This window comes from Kogia breviceps, chromosome 15 (assembly GCF_026419965.1).
Source record: "Kogia breviceps isolate mKogBre1 chromosome 15, mKogBre1 haplotype 1, whole genome shotgun sequence".
Classification (NCBI taxonomy): Eukaryota; Metazoa; Chordata; class Mammalia; order Artiodactyla; family Physeteridae; genus Kogia; species Kogia breviceps.
Genome location: NC_081324.1, coordinates 61,342,253 through 61,362,458, shown reverse-complemented (window position 1 = coordinate 61,362,458; position 20,206 = coordinate 61,342,253). Strand labels below are relative to the sequence as shown.

Genomic DNA, 20,206 nt, shown 5'->3' with positions numbered 1-20,206 from the left:
GGACCAGTTGGTAGATGTTAGGGTTCTTTTCAGCTATTGGTGATCATGAATAAAGCTGCTCTAAACCTTTGCCTACAGGTCTTTGTGTGGATGTATATTTTGATGTGTCTCTTGATTATGTCCTCTGCTTTTAGTCTGCCTTCAGTCAGTGAATCCTAAATTACTTGAAATGCTTTCTGAAAAAACTTTGAAAACTAAATCACATTTTAACTGCATGGGAAACTATATTTAGAGAGATGCTTTGGCAATTCTATTTGCAGTGTGGGCCAACACGCTATAATTCATGCCTTACAAATTTATATTTTCATTTCTTGGATTTACTGAACATAGGGTGCATCTTTTGACAGGTAAAAATTCAGAAATTTTTTTCACTCCTTTGATTAATATTTTATTCCTGGAACAATTTTGATTTGTTTTACAGCTTAGTATTTCTAGTTTTTTATGATGTGCTTGAGTAAAGAACCTTATCCCTCGTCGGCAATCTCAAAATTGAAAATGCTCTGAAAACTTGATGTTTTAGCCTAATTTCTTGTTGGCAAAACCTGACCTGAACTGACCTGGGGGCCAAGGCGAGACCATTGCATTGAGTGTGAAGGGTCACAGGCATGTGTGCTTGGGACGGGATGGGGCAGGAGGGGGACACTGCCCTCGTGCCTGCTGCCACCATTACATCATCTTGTAAGAGGCACCTTCCTGACATCTGGAAAAGTATGAATTTTGCAACACATTTGGCTCCGAGAGATTTGGAGAAAGGATTTATGTCATCTTCATCTGTCCTCAACACAACTGCCCTACCTGTTTGATAAAACAGAGCTGTGCTAGAGAGTAATTTTGAAGATTTTTTTTTTTTTTTTTTACTGTGACTACACCAGTACACTTTATGTCATGATCCAATACAACACAAGTACATACAGTTTCAAAAAACAATAGCTGATCTTACTGCATGCAGTGTACTCCTGTTTTATTTTACTACGTTTCATGAAAAAGAAAATGCTGGTCTGTGCCACTGCCTTTATTTGATAATAAACTAGTTAGTCATGGCCTGAAGCTGGGAGAACGCTGAGCTGCAGGGTGACGCTCAGCACGGTGGCAGCAAGCGGGGCTGGGGTGGGCGCGGGAGACTGGAAGTTGATGCCAGCCTCACTGTGAGTGGATCGCGCAGTGATGACAAATGCTTACATCGCATGGCCTTTGCAGACGTCACAGTGACATGTGAGGGCTGCTTTGCAGCAGAAACATGCGTGCAGATTAGATTCATAATCCTCACACTTCAGATCCAGCAGAGGAGACCCCGAGACCATGTGTCTTCCAATTGTCTGGAGTAAATCACCCAGCTCCAGAGTTAGGGCTGCAGTTCACACAGGTTAGATTTTACTCGCTTCCCATGTTGCTATCATCTGCAAGGTCTGTGCAAGCTAATTAGAGGATCACCATGGGGGTGGGTCAGTCAGGGTTTGTGAGGAGCTGGTGTGAGTCAAAGAATGTATTTCAGGAGCTAGACTGTGCACAGTTGTGGGTGCTGCTACTGGGGAAGTGAAGGTCCTGGAGGAAAGAAGAGCTGAACCAGTCCATCTAGGAGTTGAAGTGGGGCCCTGATGGGAGCTCGGGTGCAGGCCCTGGGGCAGTCCTGTGCCTGTGCAGCTCCGCTTCTGTGGAGCCGCAGTCAAGCATCAGTGCCTGGGCTCCAGAGGCCAACAGAAAACCAGGTATAACCATCTCAGTAGTTCGTATTCATTTAAATAATGCTCACTTGACATTTTAATTATTTTATTGGAATTCAATTGACGTTGACCTTCCTACCAACTCTGAACCAAAGGACTTGCTCCCCAAAAGGAATGGCATAAATGAGGTTGTTCTTTTCTAGCTTCTGAAGGTGATGGCGGTTGTGTTTTTTCCTGAGTCTGCTTCTCAGCCATACCTGAAACTCCAATGCTCTTCTTTCTTTGCCCCATCTTCATTTCCCTGCCTCCTTATTTTGAATTTTCTGAGTCAGAATGAAACTTGACAGTTGGGACGACCCCAAGAAGTCATTTTGTTGGTGAGAAACGGAAACTTACAAAAGCAAAGTGATTTGCCCATGAATATCCACACCTGCCTCACTGCATCCCTGGACTTGGATAGGAGGATGGTAATTGAATTTGATTAATGAGTCAATCAGACCAAATATAATCATGGCCATGACTGCATCAGTTGGTCATTATCTTTCACAGGCAGATAATTGACTTTGTGTTTTCCAGATGTGTTCTACACAAAGAATTCTGCGCAGTATGTCTCTTCTGGCTTTTAAAAATAATATGAACTATTAAAGATATACTTTTATATGTACTAACCAGCTTTCAAGGATCTTAAGAACCTGGGCACGACCAACACAGGTGATTGAGTCCCTGTCTCCTGACTTTCATGGAGTTCTTTATGGGTGAATCTCTAACTGGTCTATATTCTGTACGTTTGCTAGTTCTTTTTTTTCTTTTTGCGTAATAGTATGTTTGTGAGATGCATCCATATTTATTGATGTAGATGGTCACATGTACATTTGCACTGATTTATTGATTCATAGTATTTTATGGCTATATTCTCTCTCCTCTCGATGGATATGTAGGTTTTTCCCAATTTCCAGCTTCCTTGACCCCCTTTCAAGAGGGATAATCACTCTGAACAAATAGGATCAATGTGACTCTAACCAGATTGGAAAGGAAATGTCTGCCTGTTGAAGAGAACATGATGTTTTAAGTAGTTTAGCATGTGCTTTTCTATGTGGAAAATGTAATTGAGCTGAGCCTGGAAAGTCAAGCTATGTAGGATAACATTTTATGGGGAAATGTATTCATTGATCTCATTAATTTATTAGCATAGGGCTTCTACCCATAACCTGGTCAGCCTGGTTTCAAATGCAGAATTTATTTGAAATAAAATTTAATTTGTTGTTAAATGCTCTGTAATGCACACCGATGATCCGTTTATGGAGGCTTCCACAAATATTTACTCTGTGCTGTGCGTGGAGGCTTCCACAAGTATTTACTCTGTGCTGTGCGTGGTCCCTGGACCATCTAATTTACACTGTTGACTTTAGCCAACATATATGAGAAAACTCTCACCTCCACCCTGTCAGTCAAGACTTCTCTCTCAGGCACAAACACCACGTGGCTTCCAGGGTGACCTGCCACCTCCACACAACACCTCACGCTCATGGAAACACCGCCTCTGGGCACCACTTCTCGAGACCAGCTCACGATTTCCTCTGCAGCCTCAGTTCTGTGATGACGGTAGGACCTCATTTGCTCTAAACCCTTCAGCCGTTCTGGTTATGTGGATGCTTTGCCAGAAATCCGAGTCCAGTAGGGAGGACCTGGCCATAACCCCTCTTCCTGATTTATCTCTGTGTTTAAGACACTTTCATAACCAACACTCAGTGCCCAGGGACAGTGCCTGGCACGTGCTAGAGGCTCAATAAATATCTTTGGAATGAATAAATTAAAAATCCCACCAAATCAAGCCACTCGTTGTTCATTAGCTACAACACATATTTCTTTTTCTTGAAATGCTTTCTCCAATATATGCATTTAATAAAACTGCATATGTATTCTGAATGGCTTATAATTTCTAATTTTGAAAATTAAATTGTGTCCAAATAATTAAGATGTTACTTATCAACCCCTCGATCTTCAGCTATTCCCCAGACCACAGTGACGTGTCCTGCCCTTTGTACTTTACCTTCCCTGAGCTAAAGTATGGGGCTCTTTGTGGCAGACAGCAGATCTAATTCTTCAACAGTACTTTGCACAAACTACTGTCATAGGAAGGCAAGAGTAAATATTTGGAGATAACATTAATTCTGCCAGCCTGTACTCAGAGCACACACTGTACCCCCCCACACACACACATACACAAATGTAATATGTAAACATACACACACACACACACACACACACACACACATATAGTCCTCCTGGATACACAGATTCACAAACAAGTTAGGGACATAAAGTATTAAGTGTACATAGGCATTTAGGCATCGAAAGGTGGCAGGTGGCGGACAGGCTTCGAGGTGGAGGTGTGGGAGGTGAGTCTTGACTGATGAGGACGCCCTGGAAACGTGTGTGAGAAGGGCGTGGTGGTCCAAGGGAGAAGATCGCACACTGACTCGGAGGAACAAACACCTGCCTGTCCTGGCGTATGCGGTCAGCATGGGTGGAATTTGAGGTCCAAGGAAGTCACAGTACACGGGCCTGCAATACCGAGGGCCTCGCGGGTGTGCTCAGGACTATGGACCTCTCTCGTCAGCAGGCCGGTGGACATGCCCAACCTGTGCTTCTAAAAGTTAAGCTTGGGTGCTAATGCGGAGGCCTGCTTAGCGGAGGGGATGCCCTGAGGCAAAGTGACAAGGATGCTGTTCAATAATCCAGAAGCCAAAAAAGAGGAGGGCGGGGAAGAGAAACAAAGGCATGGAGACAGAATCTCCAGGTTTCCTGTGACAGATGGCAGGGCCCAGGTTCTGTCCTGGTCGCCACACTGGTGACAGCACCATCTTTCAAGGTGAGGAATAAGGGAGGAAGAGCAGATTTTGGAATAAAGATAGCATTTAGTTGTAAAGAGCTGTCGAATACTGGATGGAGATGTCTAGTAGGAAAATGGGTCTTGGGGACATGCTTGGACTGGGTGTGCAGATTTGTAAGTCGCCGTGCAGATGCTGAGTGGAGCCTCGGCGGTGGGTGTGTCATTCAGGTCTGCCATGTGGAGTTAGAAGATATAAGTGAGGACCAGACCTTGCCAACTCATCAACATTTAAGCGGGAGGCAGAGAAGAGAAGCCTGGTGGGCACAGCCCAGCCCTGCACTCCCTTGGGGGATCTCCCAGCAAGGTGAGCCTTCGGGGGTGTCCAGAGGGAGGTGGAGAAGTAGACAGGAGAGGGAAGGAAAGCAGGGAGAGTGGATCTGGGAGCAGATTTGTCCAGCGCAGCACAGAGGTGGCATGGGATGGGGTTGGAATGGGCCATCGGGCCTTGCGGTGGGAGCAGTGACTGGGGGGAAGCTGCGGCACCAGGTAGAAGCGGGGGCAAGTGCAGTGAGTGGCAGCTCCCAACAAGGGCTCTGCCGCCAGCAGTGCATTTGGTCCAGCCTTCAACCTTCCCTGGGTTGGTTTCTTCTTTGCAAGATGAGGAAATGGACTAGATCGTTTCTGGTTTCTTCCAGCTCCATGGCTGCAGTGACTTCCTGAGTGAATGGGTGGATAGATGGGAGGAGGGCTGAGGGAGAGGAACGGGGTGTCACTGACTGCAATTATTAGGGGCTTATTCAAAACCAAATGTATAGGGCTTCCCTGGTGGCGCAGTGGTGGAGAATCCGCCTGCCGATGCAGGGAACACGGGTTCGTGCCCCGGTCCAGGAAGATCTCACCTGCTGCGGAGCGGCTGGGCCCGTGAGCCATGGCCGCTGAGCCTGCGCGTTCGGAGCCTGTGCTCCGCAGCGGGAGAGGCCACAACAGTGAGAGGCCCGCGTACCGCAAAAAACAAACAACACCAAATGTGTAAAGATTAGCTACACGTTAGTAGTTTCCAAATTGTCCATTCATTGTGATCAAAACTGCAGACCAGTGAAGAGACACTGAGTCAGCATTTTCTAAAGCTTGCGACGTGAGCACTAGCTCGGCGGAATGTGATAGGTGTTAGATAAAACGAAGAAATGGTTTGTGGTCAAATAAATTTGGGAAACGGAGGCTTAATTAAGCTCAAAGGTATTGTTTTACTACAGAACTTCTCAAGTTCTTTACTATAATAATATTCGTTGTGATTTTCTAACACTTATTTGACCAGCAACTGTTTTTTTTCTCCTTTCATCTTGTCTTGTTTTGCTTTAATTTGCAGCATTCCTGAGGACTAGCACTTTGATTGATGTAACTCAGTAGACACTGGTCTAGACAGTGAAGAAGGAGACTTTAGTGATAAGATGGTCCCCACAGGACATATCGGTTGGACTATGACCTGGTCATTGTCCACGGCCCGTGTTATCGTCTTCTGAAGGTTCATTGTGTCCACTAGGCAGTGCCATGAATGTGCTGCTTTGTTAGCTCGGGACCCAAGAGCCGCAGTTAATAGGTTGGCACCTCTGTGGCTGAATGATTCCATTCTGAGTCGGATTGCAGCCCAGTCCTGGATCCAGGAGCTGAATTCTGTCACAGCAGGTGGAGGATTGCTTTTGCAAGCTGCGTTCATTTACTCCCTGAGTGTATGTGGGCTATCGAGTGTCTCTTTGGGGACCAAGAAGCACAAAGCTGGGGCTGTAGCCTCAAAGCCACTGTTTGCAAATTGGGAGGTGCCTGCAGAGAATAGGTGGGAAGAGCCCAGTGCTGCTGGCTTTCTGTAAGAACTCTTTCCCCTCCAGTGTGCTTGGTTGGTGCTTTTTATAAAATGCCGTGGTCAATTCATTTTCCACAAAAGAGCTACAATAATTTATCCCCCCAAATCCACCCGGGAAGGACCCACCAGCTCCCCTGACAGCCCCGCACAGGAAACGTCCCTACCCCGCCCCAGCCTGGCCTTTGTTTTCTGGCCTCTCTCCAAGTTCTCATTCTGGTGATAGTAATTCTCCTTTGCTCTGTCTGATCACATTAGATGTACTTTAAAAGTAGACAGCAAACCTCTACATCTTTATTATGATGAAATCAATCATCAGATTTCATTATTACGATTCTGGATTATAAGTTTCATAAGTAATTATAAAGTTTGGATGAAGTTTTCATAATTGACTTACTCTTAACCCATATGAAAGGAATTTGCCATTTTTAGAAACCTTTCACACAACCACATGTGTTTTATTTACGGAAGTAAAGGGATGTCTCATCACTTTCAAGTTTCTCTGTTCAGAAGAGTTTAGAGTCGTGTGGAAAATCGAAGCTTCTACAGGGGATGCCCTCTTCCAGACCATTTTTATAAAAAGCCAGTTAGTCTGGTCTAAGGAATTCTTCCTAGAAGATCTTGGATTAGAAGACTCTCTACTTAATGAAGATTTAACTTTTATTTATATTATGGTAACAAGTGGATGGAAATATTCTAAATGTACAACAGTAGTGGACTAGTTAAGTAAATCTTATCTGACTGTGAGTGTGGTGAGGCTTAAAAATCTTCAGTGAGTTGTAAAAATGTGAGTGATGTATTAAATGAACAAATCATTGTCAAAAACCATAGGTAAAGTATGAGCCTAGTTTTGTTAACTCTAAGAATGCATGTCCATGCACAGAAGGAAGACTGGAAGGGAAGGCTGTGGGGATACGTACAGGAGGATGCAGTGGCTGACAGCATAAACTTTGCACTTCCAGGGAGCTTGAGGATAATTCTGTTCTCTCTCTGACTATCTGTATGACTTTGGGGAAGTAAGTTTACCTTTTGGAGCCTTAGTTTTTTCATATGTAAAAGGAGAATAAGTAATAATGCCTAACTCTTTATGGTGATTGGTTGGACTAAATAATATGTACGAAGCTCTTAGCACAAAGCAATTGCTCAGTAAGTGGCAGATATTATTACTAATTTTTAAAAAATTTATTGAAATATAGTCAATTTACAATGTTGTATTAGTTTCAGGTATATAGCAAAGTGGTTCAGTTATATATACATATATATGTATACATATATATTCTTTTTTAGATTCTTCTCCATTATAGGTTATTACAAAATATTGAGTACAGTTCCCTGTGCTATACAATAGGTCCTTGTTGCTTATTTATTTTATGTACAGTCGTGTGTATATGTTAATCCCAAATTCCTAATCTATCCCTTCCCCGCCTTTCCCCTTTGGTAACCACAAGTTTGTTTGCAATGTCTGTGAGTCTATTTTTGTTTTGTAAATAAGTTTATTTGTATCATGTTTTTAGAGTCCACACGTAAGCGATATCATATGATTTTTTTAGTTTACTAAAATGTTAACATGGTTATTTCTAGGTGATGGGGTCTTGCTATTTATTATGTTTTTACCACTATATCACATATCCAATGTAAATGACTACAGTATGTATTTCATCACATGAAGTGTATATGGAAAACTATGTATCTGTACATGCATAATTTCCTATCTTCTGCTTCCTGTCCGTAAACAAGTTTTATCTCTGATACACATTGGGTCACTTTCATCTGAGTCCAGTGAGATAAACAAGGTGAACAGTGTTATCTCTTTGGGGCAGAGGAAGGACGCAGGACGTGGAGAAGGCCTCCAGTGAAAGGCAGCTGTCAGGTCCTACTGACACTGGAACCGAATCTTCTGAGTTCTCTGTTAACGATCTTTCTTGGAACAGGATGGAAAACAAAATCAACCCAGTATTCAAAATCATGAAGAGCTCCTGTTCAAGGATTGCTTTAACATCTTCTCTGTTTTTCCTTCTAACTTTGATTTACTTCCAAGGCCCAATATCTCGTAGCTGCTTGTGTACATCTAGTATTGAACTGCTCCAGCTAGATTGCAAACACCTGTCTCTGTACTGGACATGTGGTTTATTTAATAACAAGTTAGTTCATTAGCACATTTTAGGAGTGAGAATTGGTTTAGGCTTCTTTATACTATTTCTAAAACTCCCTGGAAGCTTCCTGAAGCTTAGTAGATTACATAAGACCGGGGTTGGTGAAAAGCTTTCTGGTACCTTCTGGGCAGAAACTGAGCATTCTTTATTTTAAATTAGTAAGAAGATTTAAACATACTTTAAGATGGTTTAACCATAGCAACATGACAACAACTAAATTCCCTCCCCCCCCCCCCGCTTTTTTCCCCTCCATAGCTTAAAGGGAGCTGACGCTGGCAACGGGATCCGAGTGTTTGTGCCTGATGTCGGCATGTTCATAGCCAGTCTGACCATCTGGCTGGTCTGTAGGAACATCGTTCAGAAACCAGGGACTGAAGAAGCTGCGCAGTATAACCTGGAGTTTGAGAATGAAGAATCGGTAAATCTGACTTTGTGCCTCTTCCTTCTTTGATTTCTGGGGCCTTGACCTTGGTAGGTTGTGACAGTGTAATAGTGAGATATGCACTGTGCTGCATGCCCTCCCGTGCTGGGCAGTTACTTGGCACACCCTCGTGTGGTCCTCACGTGTGGGCATTCTCACCCATGCCTGGGCCTCGAGGAAGACGAGTTCGGAGACCGTGAGGGCTGCCCTGCGAGAGGTGTCGTCCCCTAAGGGCCTGGGCTTGACCCTGTGTCTCTTCACTGTCACCTGCCCTTAACTCAGATGGGGAACCTTTCAAATTTGTATCATAGCCTATGGTCTAGATACCTTCGTTACTGCCATGCTCTTAGAGAAGTAACACCTGGTAGTTGTAGGAGAAAAAAATTAATTCTACCTTGAAGGAAGCTTCCAGTCTGTGCACCTTGCTGTCCTGAGTCTGTGTGTTAACTCCACATGCTTCCATCGAGGTATTTTTAAAGCCCTCCAGAGAAAAAATATATGTATTTGGAAAAGTGTAAGAATGAGTAAAACGTATGTGAATTTTTAGCTATGTTTTTAGCTGGACCAGGGGACACAGCAGATTTCACTCTGTGGTGAATGGGAGCATGTGGGACAGCTGTCACTCTGTCCCTGACCTGTTTGTTCTAATAACTGCACTTTGTTATGTGAGTCTAGGTGACATTGACTTAAAAAGTAATTGATTTGGTAATTGAAAGATGAAATTTACAGTGAAGAAAGTTCCTTAACAGAGTACATTTGGACATTTGACACAAGTACCAAATATTTCATTCATGAGCTTTGGCAAGAAATTAAACCTATAAAACTGAAGTTACTTTAAATTACTTGTATTGAGAATGATAACCACGAAGCTATCAAAGGAAGAAAATTCTCAGTTACAGCAGATGACGTACACATTTCACAAATAAGCAGCACTTTACCTTGTATACTTATCAGAAATACAACAATGAAGAAAGAGTGAATATGATTCAGTTAACCTCTACAGACTAGAAATGATGTTATCGCCTAAAATCCTTATGGGTAAAAGATATACAATCACATTGCATATCCATATTCTACTACTTTTAAGAGAAATGTGAAAAAAGGTACATGGTGTAAAAATTAATTATAGCAAGGTAATAACTACCCGTCTCTTGCATTCAAGTTTGCAAACTACACAACACTTTTTGATGTCCTGAAAATAGATAAAACTATGAAGGTGCTTTTTCTTCTGGTTGGCTTTATAATTATACGACAATTAAAATTTTTAATCTCCATTTTTACATTTGAAATTTATTTTATAATATTTACAGTTTTGAAAATCAGCTGGCTTAAATAATTACCTCAAATATTCCAGGTTCAGTGAAAATAAATCCATTAACTCAAGCTCTCCAGACTTAGGGTTTTTCATTATTATTATTTATAAAGTGAGGTTGATTTTCAGTTATCCTCATATTATAGATGGAGTGTAAAGGATATTTACTGGGAATTGAGTGGACTCTAAAGTCAGACTTGGAAGCCGCCTAAGGTGGGCTGTGTGATGTTGGGAAAATTGTTTATTCGCTTTTTCTGCAAAGCAGAGATTGTTGTGAGGACTTAATAATAAAGGGCACCCACTCTCCCTCTGCTCTTCTCCAGTTTGAGAGGCAGTAGAACAATCTCAAAAATTTCAAATTCAGGGTCTCGTAGAATGAAAGAATGCTAAGTTGGAGGGTGTGTTTGAGGCCATCCCACTTGGTAAAAGAATCCCCTCTGTGCCTTTAGTAACAGACAACCATGACTGAATTACAAAGCTTCCTATAAAAAGGACTTCTGTCTCCAAATTCAAACTCTCTTTTGCCATAAAACTAGGAAAACCTACACTGACCTACAGAAGATAAGGGATGTTAGGTTAAGGTCAATATCCCACATCTGGTGAAGAAGAGACACGATATCATTGACTAATTCTAAAATCATGTTTCCTTCCTGATTCCCCTCAGTTCTCCAAGACAGGCTTATGGTACCTGTCTCCCATTTGAAAGTTGTTTAAATATCTGTGCCCTATATATTATTGATGACATTATTTAACAATAAAGAAAAGAGGGGTAGATACTCTAAACATCATTTATTGGGGCTTTGAAAATACTAAATATCATTATTATGAGGTTGATTTCCCTCTCGGTTAAATGTGTTTGGGTCTAATTTAGATATTAAGTTCTATTCTCTTAGTACATTCCAGCCCCCAGATGGCCCAGGGGAGCAGGCTAGAGTGAATCTTCTGAGATGAATCCAGGAGGAAATACATCTTACCAGGGAACCATCTAGCTAGAGTCTGAAAAGAATAGAAATACATGTCCAGGAGAAATAAGCAAGAGAATTTGTTTTATTTTGAAATCCCTAGCATACTTCCTGCTACTTGTAAATCTTGGCGTTTGTGTTCTAGATTGCTTGGTTTTTGAGGATCCTTTGAATTCTTTTTTTTTTTGGCTGCGTTGGGTCTTTGTTGCTGTGCATGGGCTTTCTCTGGTTGCGGTGAGTGGGGGCTACTCTTTGTTGTGGTGCGCCAGCTTCTCATTGCGTTGGCTTTTTGTTGCAGAGCAAGGGCTCTAGGGCACGTGGGTTTCAGTAGTTGTGGCTTGCGGGCTCTAGAGTGCAGGCTCAGTAGTTGCAGCACATGGGCTTAGTTGCTCTGCGGCATGTGGGATATTCCCAGACCAGGGATCAAACCCGTGTCCCCTGCATTAGCAGGCGGATTCTTCACTGCGCCATCAGGGAAGTCCCAAAGATCCTTTGAAAGGATAGTGTTTGCTGGCGTTGCTTCTTTCATTTATCTCAGTGGAGAAATGGCAGATTAATCAAGCCTCTGGTGCCTGGGAGAATTCCTTTTCAAATCTAGCATGGTTTCAAAGTAGCAACTAATCCTTGGAGAAGGCTCAGGAGTCTTCCCTAATCTTCATGGACTTGTTAATGAGGCTCAAGTTTGCTGTTTTAAAGGGCATCACAGGGCTTTCCTGGTGGCGCAGTGGTTGAGAATCCGCCTGCCGATGCAGGAGACACGGGTTCGTGCCCTGGTCCGGGAAGATCCCACATGCCGCGGAGCAACTAAGCCCGTGAGCCATGGCCGCTGAGCCTGTGCGTCCGGAGCCTGTGCTCCGCAACGGGAGAGGCCACAACAGTGAGAGGCCCGCATACCGCAAAAAAAAAAAAAATAAATAAAAAAAATAAAGGGCATCACAAACCCAAGGATTCCCCCTAAGACCCCCCAGGGGCGTGGGTGGGAGGCTTTGCCTCTGTTCTTGAATCTTACAGAGACCAGACCTCAGTCAAGAACCAACTCCCCAAGTGCCATAAAAGGTTCTTTTCCAGCTGACGTATCTGTGGTCTTGTTTATTCGTTCATTTTAATTCAGAAGCAGATAGACAAATCATAACTGGGAAAAAGATTCTGATTCTTAAGCCTTTAAAAAAGTGAATTGTGTTATGAAAATTAAATTGTGTAGAAAGGTTATCTGTGCAATAAAACACCAATTACATCAGTAATTTTACCAAGCTGATAGCATCTGTGTGTTTATATACTTCTAGGTTTTTCTAGCTATTTAATGAGATTTCAGGCCTTATTTTTATAAAACCAATAATAGTTTAATATACTGCTGAACTAAATTTATGATAAATTAAATCTTTATTCAAATAGGAATTTTAGTCTCAACTTAGTCTGCTTCAAGAGGCATCTTCTAAATAGTCTGATAAATCAAACATGAAGGATATAAAGAATATTCCAGTATAAATCATTGCCCATCCATTAAAAATTCAGTGATGTAACATTTAAGTCCCGATAATGTTATTTGGAAATTCCTTCGGAACCTCAAATCTGCACCCTCCTTTCTAATACCTAATGTTCATTAGTCTACTGTAACATCTGGCACAGAAAATGGCGAGCTGGGCTGCACGTCAAACTTCAACTTTGAAGCTCAAGTTACTATTTTTTTAAGAGCAAGAAACAAAGAATGGAAGAAATCAATCTCTTTATTGTCACCTTTTAATTAGGCATCTGCTCAGTTCCCACCTGAGATCTAGTCCAGACTCACCTGCTTTACATTTTCTAGATCCTGGCTTTCAAGCACAAAGACATGGTCATCCGTCTCTGTTTGTCTTTGGTTACAGAGATTATTACTGACCCTGAACCACCCGTTTTCTTTTATGAGAACCAGCTAAATTTAGCTCTTCTGACTGCTGTGCTCCCTCTAGAAATGAAGAATTCAGGGAGTGATGACAAAAGCCACAGTTCTAAGGGTGCACAGACCCTTCCTGTTGCCTAAAAGTGTCCTGAAAGGTTCAGGACCCAAATAATTACTTGTGATGAACTGAGATGCAAAGAAAATACATGTCTTTATTATTTAAATGTCAAAAGGTTGAGCAGTGCTGTACCTACCCTGGAATCCACCACTTTCCTTTCCCATCCTCCCATCCATCTGTCTGTTGCTAACTCCAATCAGAACTTTTTTACAGAGCCTAATCTCTGCTTGGAGCACTGTGCCAGGTCTAGGGTGGGATGAGTCTTTAACTCATTTTGAATTTATTTTTGCATATTGTGTGAGAGTAGTCCAGTTTCATTCTTTTGCATGTAACTGTCCAGTTTTCTCAACACCACTTATTGAAGAGACTGTCTTTTCTCCATTGTATATTCTTGCCTCCCTTGTCATAGATTAATTGACCATAAATGGGTGGGTTTATTTCTGGGCTCTCTATTGTGTTCCATTGATCTATGTGTATGTTTTTTGTGCCAGTACAATACTGTTTTGATTTCTCTAGCTTTGTAATATAGTTTGAAATCAGGGAGCATGATACCTCTGGCTTTTTTCTTTCTCAAGATTATTTTGGCTATTTGGGGTCTTTTGTGGTTCCATAAAATTTTAGGATTCTTTGTTCTAGTTCTGTAAAAAATGCCATTGCTACTTGGTAGGAATTGCATTGAATCTGTATATTGCTCTGGGTAGTATGGACATTTTAACAATACTAATTCTTCCAACCCTTGAGCACAGTATATCTTTCCATTTATTTTTGTCATCTTCAATTTCTTTCATCAGTGTCTTATAGTTTTCAGAGTACAAGTCTTTAACCTCCTTGGTTAAATTTATTCCTAGGTATTTTATTCTTTTTGATGCAGTTGTAAATGGGATTGCTTTCTTAATTTCTCTTTCTGATAGTTTGTTATTAGTGTATAGAAATGCAACCAATTTCTGTATATTAATTTTGTATACTGAAACTTTGCTTAATTTGTTTATTAGTACTAATAGTTTTTTGGTGGAGTCTTTAGGGTTTTATATATATAGTATCATGCCATGGGTGAATAGTGCCAGTTTTACTTCTTTTTAATTTGGATGTCTTTTATTTTTTTCTTGCCTAATTGCTGTGGCTAGGACTTTCAACACTGTGTGTAAAAAAAAGTCATGAGAGTGGGCATCCTTATCCTGTTCCTGATCTTAGAGGAAAAGCTTCCAGCTTTTCACTGTTGAGTTTGATGCAAGCTGTGGGTTTGTCATATGCAGCTTTTGTTATGTTGAGGTATGTTCCCTCTATACCCACTTTGTTGAGAGTTTTCACTGTAAACAGATGTTGAGTTGTGTTGAGTGCTTTTTCTGTATCTATTGAGATGATCATATGATTTTTATTCTTTGTTGATTGATCTGTGGATGTTGAATCATCCTTGCATTTCTGCAATAAAACTTACTTGATCGTGGTGTGTAATCCTTTTACTGTATTGTTGGATTTGGTTTGCTAATATTTTATTGAATATTTTTGCATCTATGTTCATTGGAGATATTGGCCTCTAATTTTTTCTTGTGACCTCTTTGTCTGGTTTTGGTATCAGGGTAATGCTGGCCTTGTAAAATGAGTTTGGAAGCATTCACTCCTCATCAATGTTTTGGAATAGTTTGAGAAACATAGGTATTAACTCTTCTTCAAATGTTTAATAGATTTCCTCTGTGAAGCTCTTTGGTCCTGGACTTTTGTTTGTTGGAAGATTTTTAATTACTGATTCAGTTTCATTACTATTATTTGGTCTTCTTAGATTGTCTATTACTTCATGATTCAGTTTTGGAAGGTTATGTGTTTCTAAGAATTTATCCATTTCTTCTAAGTTGTCCAATTTGTTGGCATATAATTGTTGATAGTAGTCTCTTATGATCCTTTGTACTTCTTGGTAACATCTCCTCTTTCATTTATGATTTTATTTATTTAGGCCCGCTCTCTTTTTTTCTTGGTGAGACTGGCTAAAGATTTAGCACTTGTCTTTATCTTGTCAAAGAACCAGCTCTTGGTTTCACTGATCGTTTCTATTGTTTTTTACTTTCTATTTTGTTTATTTCCATTCTGATCTTTATTATTTTCTTCAGTCTACTAATTTTGGGTTTTGTTTGTTCTTCTCTTTTTAGTTTCTTCAGGTGTGAGGTTAGTTTGTTTAATTGAGATTTTTCTTGTTTCCAGGGTAGGCCTGTATCACTACGAACTTCCCTTTTAGAACGGCTTTTGTTGTGTCCCACAGATTTTGGAAAATTGTTTCCATTTTCATTTGCCTCAGGTATTTTTTTTAATCTCCTCTTCATTTTTTCATTGACCCAGTGATTGCTTAGTAATATGTTGTTTAGTCTCCATGCGTTTGTGTTTTTTCCAGTTTTCTTCTCATAATTGACTTCCAGTTTCTTACCTTTGTGGTTGGAAAAGATGCTTGATATGATTTCAGTCTTCTTAAATCTATTGAGACTTGTTTTTTGATCTAGCATGTGATCTATCCTGGGGAAAGTTCCATGTGCACCTGAAAAGAATGTGTTTTCTGCAGTTTGGGATGGAATGTTCTATATATATCTGTTTTCCATCTGGCGTGATGTGTCATTGATTTTCTGTCTGTTTGATCTATCCATTGAGGCAAATGCGGTATTAAAGTCCCCTACTATTACTGTATTACTGTTCATTTCTTCCTTTATGTCAGTTAATATTTGCTTTATAAATTTACATGATCCTTTGTTGGGTGCATGTTTACAAATGTTATATCCTCTTGTTGTATTGATCCCTTTATCATTATGTAATGCCCTTCTTCGTCTTTTATTACAGTCTCTGTTTTAAAGTGTATTTTATCTAAATATTGCTACTCTAGCTTTCTAAAAAATTTCCATTTGCATGAAATATCTTTTTCTATCCCTTCACTTTCTGCCAATGCATGTCTTTAGATTTGAAGTGAGTCTCTTGTTTTTTTATCCATTCAGCCACCCTGTATATTTTGATTGGAGAATTTAGACCATTCACATTTAAAGTAATTATTGATAGGTAGGTTCTGCCATTTTGTTCGTTGTTTTCTCATATATATTTTTTCCCTTTCGTAAGCTTTCTCTGTTCCTTTCTTCTCTTGTTCTCGTCCCTTGTGGTTTTATGATTTTCTTTAGTGTTATGTTTGGATTCCTTTCCCTTTATTTTTTGTCTATCTATTTAAAGGTTTGGGGTTTTGGTTTCCATGAGGCTCACATATAACAATCTGTATTAAAAATCTATTTTAAGTGGATAGTCACTTAGGTTTGAATACATTCTGAAAGCACTACATTTTTACTCCCCTCTCCACATTTTATGCTTTTTATGTTATATTTTACATCTTTTTATTTTGTGTATTCCTTAAATACTTATTGTAGTTACAGTTGATTTTACTACTTTTGCCTTTTTTTTTTTTTTTTTTTTTTGCGGTACGTGGGCCTCTCACTGTTGTGGCCTCTCCCATTGCAGAGCACAGGCTCTGGACACGCAGGCTCATAGGCCATGGCTCACGGGCCCAGCCGCTCCACTGCATGTGGGATCTTCCTGGACCTGGGCACAAACCTGCATCGACAGGCAGACTCGCAACCACTGCGCCACCAGGGAAGCCTTACTTTTGCCTTTTAACCTTCATAATAGCTTTAGAAGTGTTTCATCCACTAACTTTACTATATGTTTGCCTTTACCAGAGAGACTTTTCTCTTTCACATGTTTTCTTATTTCTAGTTAAGGCCTTTACTTTTCAGGTTGAAAATCACCCCTTAACATACCTTGTAAGGTTGGTTTAGTGATGAACTCCTTTCTTTTTTGCTTGTCTGAGAAACCTTTTATGTCTCCTTCATTTCTGAGTGATAACCTTGCTGCATAGGGTAATCTTGGTTGTGTTTTTTATTTTCAGCACTTTGAATGTATTGTGCTGCTCCCTTCTGGTCTGCAAAGTTTCTGCTGAAATATTCACCAGTAGTCTTATGGGGGTTCCTTTATATATAACCAGTTGTTTTGCTGCTTTTAAAATTCTCTCTTTATCTTTAATTTTGACATTTTGATTATAATGTGTCTTAGTGTGAATCTTGTTGGGTTCATCTTGTTTGGGACTGTGCACTTTCTAGACCTGGGTGTCTGTTTCCTTTCCCAGGTTTGGGAAGTTTGCAGCCATTATTTCTTCAGATAAGTTCTCTGCCCCTTTTTCTCTCTTCTCTCCTTCTGGGACCCCTATAATGTAAATGTTAGTACACTTGATGTTGTCCCAGATGTCCCTTAAAACTATCCTCATTAAAAAATTTATTTTTCCTTTTTGGTCTTCTGATTGGATGATTTCCACTACCCTGTCTTCCAGATTGCCAATCTATTCTTCTCTGTCATTGAATCTGCTTTTGATTACTTCTCATGTATTTTTCTTTTTTTTTTTTTTTTTTTTTTTTTTGCGGTTCGCGGGCCTCTCACTGTTGTGGCCTCTCCCGTTGCGGAGCACAGGCTCCGGACGCGCAGGCCTAGCGGCCATGGCTCACGGGCTTAGTTGCTCCGCGGCATGTGGGATCTTCCCGGACCAGGGCACGAACCCGTGTCTCCTGCATTGGCAGGCGAACTCTCAACCACTGCGCCACCAGGGAAGCCCTCATGTATTTTTCATTTCAGTTATAGTATTCTTCAGCACAGACTGGTTCTTTTTTTTATATATTCATACTCTTTGTTGAAGTTCTCACTGTATTCATCCATTCTTCTCCTGAGGTCAGAGAGCATCTTTATGACCATTACTTTCAGTTCTTTATCAGGTAGATTACTTATCTCCATATCATTAAGGTCTTTTTCTGAGGTTTTCTCTTCCCTTTTTTGAACATATTTCCTCATTTTGCTGACTGTTTCTATGTAGTAGGCAAAACTGCTGCCTCTCAGTCTTGAAGGAGTGGCCTTGCATAGGGATGATCCTTCTTGTTCAACCCTGCCTTAGCTCTTGGTGGTCTCTCAAATCTTTGTAGTTCTTGATATGGCCCCATTGTTGAGGGTGTGTCAGGACCTGTCAGTGTTCTGAGAGGAGGATTCTCATTTAGCACTTAGGCTGATTGGAAGCCAGTCTCTCAGGCAACAGCTTCTAAAGTATGCAGATATATACAGTCCCGTTGGGACACAGTTATAATCCCTGCTCTTCTCCAGATGTGGAGATCTGGACATGTCCTCTGGGCGACAGTTGCAAAAATAGAGACTCTTGAGGAGTGCACAGGCTCCTTCCTAGGAAGTCTCCTTGAGCTGTAGTGAGGCCAAGGGGGTATGAGGATGTTGTCATCCTGCTTACTTCCCTGGGAACCCTTCCTTAGCCTCTAGGTGTGAGAGAAACCTGAGGCTCCATGTTCCATGAATGGGCCTTTTTCAAAGGAAGCCAGGGGTTGTGTTTGCCTGCTATATGTGTGGTGCCCTGGGGGTGGTGGCCTGACAAGAGCTCTCTTTCCGATTGCTCCAGTGCCATGGAGCTCAGGGTCTCCAGCCCCATTGGCCACCAGGGCCAGGCAATCGAGTTGTGTCTCTATCTGGACTGTATGCTCCTGCTGGCTTCAGCTGGAGAGTGTGGGGGCCAGGCTTGGTCCTTTGCTTTGGGAAGGCAGTGGGAAAATGACTTGACTGTGTGCCCACGGCTTCAGCAATGCAGAGGAGAGTGCCCTGTGTGCGTGTGTCAGCTTTAGGGCAGGAGTGGAAGGATGCCAGGACCACTCATGCCCAGCCACCTCAGCCACTGGAGCTCTCCGGCTTCAGCAGGTCAGCGGGGTAGTGCTACAATTGCTCAACCCTGTGTCCGAGCTCACCTGCCTGCTCCAGCAGGTTAGGTGGGGAGCGCAATGGCACCTCTGTCTCTGGGGAGTGTTTCCACCATCCCCCACCCCTCCAGCTGATGCCTTTGGATTTACGAATGACTCTCCTTTACATACAGTCTCAGCACGTGTCACACTGCTGTCATTTCACTGGCTCTAGGGTGAGTAAGACCACATGCCTCCCCTGCCTGTCTGGGTGTGGCCCTTTCTATCCTCTGTTGGGGACCAGGTGTTCAGCTAGTTCTCAGGTTCTTTTCAGGGGAAATTGATCCATGTGTAGCTGCATATTTGTCGTGTCCACGGGAGGAGGTGAGTTCAGGCTCCTCCTTCACCACCACCTTGAACTGCCATTGACCTGGGAATTTGTAAATGTCCAGGTGCAGGGCCCATCCCAGACCCATTCGGTCAGAATCTCTGGGAGGCCAGCAAACATATAGTGGTGCCAGACCTGGTTTTATTAAAGCTCCCCAGGCCTGTGGTCCTGGCTCACCCAGCGGGTCACTGCCTGCTAATTCAGTGTGTCTTTGCCTGTCCCTTATTAAACTTTTATTACTCTGTAGGAGGTGGTTGAAAGCATACATCTCTATACTCACTTTTCCAAATGGAACAGGGAACGATTTAACTGCTCTTATACGTTTGGAAAAATAATCTTCCTAAAACAAGCGCAGAAACAGAATAAAATATTGGCTTTGTCTGTGCGACGCTGTCACGTTAGGCTGACATAACACATGTGACCCCGCACCAGCACGGCTCCCATGCTCTATCTGGCTGCTTGTGTCCACAAGAACGCTATGGATGAGACTTGTTCCTCTTCTGCAATGACTCACATCATGGCCTATTCCTTCCTTGGGCTCTTCTGTTGAGATGAACCCACTCTGTGAGATAAAGTGTTAACTAAACAATTCTGGCATCTTAGAAAAATGTTCTCTTTGCCTCCAGGATCTTTTGGCTCATTATCTGTGACTCTGATACCCTCCCATCGAAATGTTTTTAATAGCTTGGTTTTACCCAAGAGGAAGAGGAAAATGGATTCCATGGCATGAGAATCTCTGGTCTCACATCTAAAGGTTGGCTGAAATCAGAAAGAGGTTCCACAGATAAATTATTTCAATATATTTTCCAGTTAAGGGAGTCTGCCTAGCATACGACTAAAACACAGTATTTTCAGGTAGGATGAGTTGGTCCAAGGTTGCAGATGTCAGCAAGGG

General features: G+C 41.7%; 1 protein-coding gene across 1 annotated transcript in view; it reads left to right on the top strand.

The window, feature by feature from the left end:
- PIEZO2 (piezo type mechanosensitive ion channel component 2) overlaps positions 1-20,206 on the top strand; it is a 345,308-nt gene that overhangs the window by 186,828 nt on the left and 138,274 nt on the right. Inside the window, exon 5 of the mRNA XM_067014577.1 lies at positions 8,758-8,920. Within this exon, the coding sequence (XP_066870678.1) occupies positions 8,758-8,920 (163 nt within the window). The remainder of the gene's footprint in view (positions 1-8,757; positions 8,921-20,206) is intronic.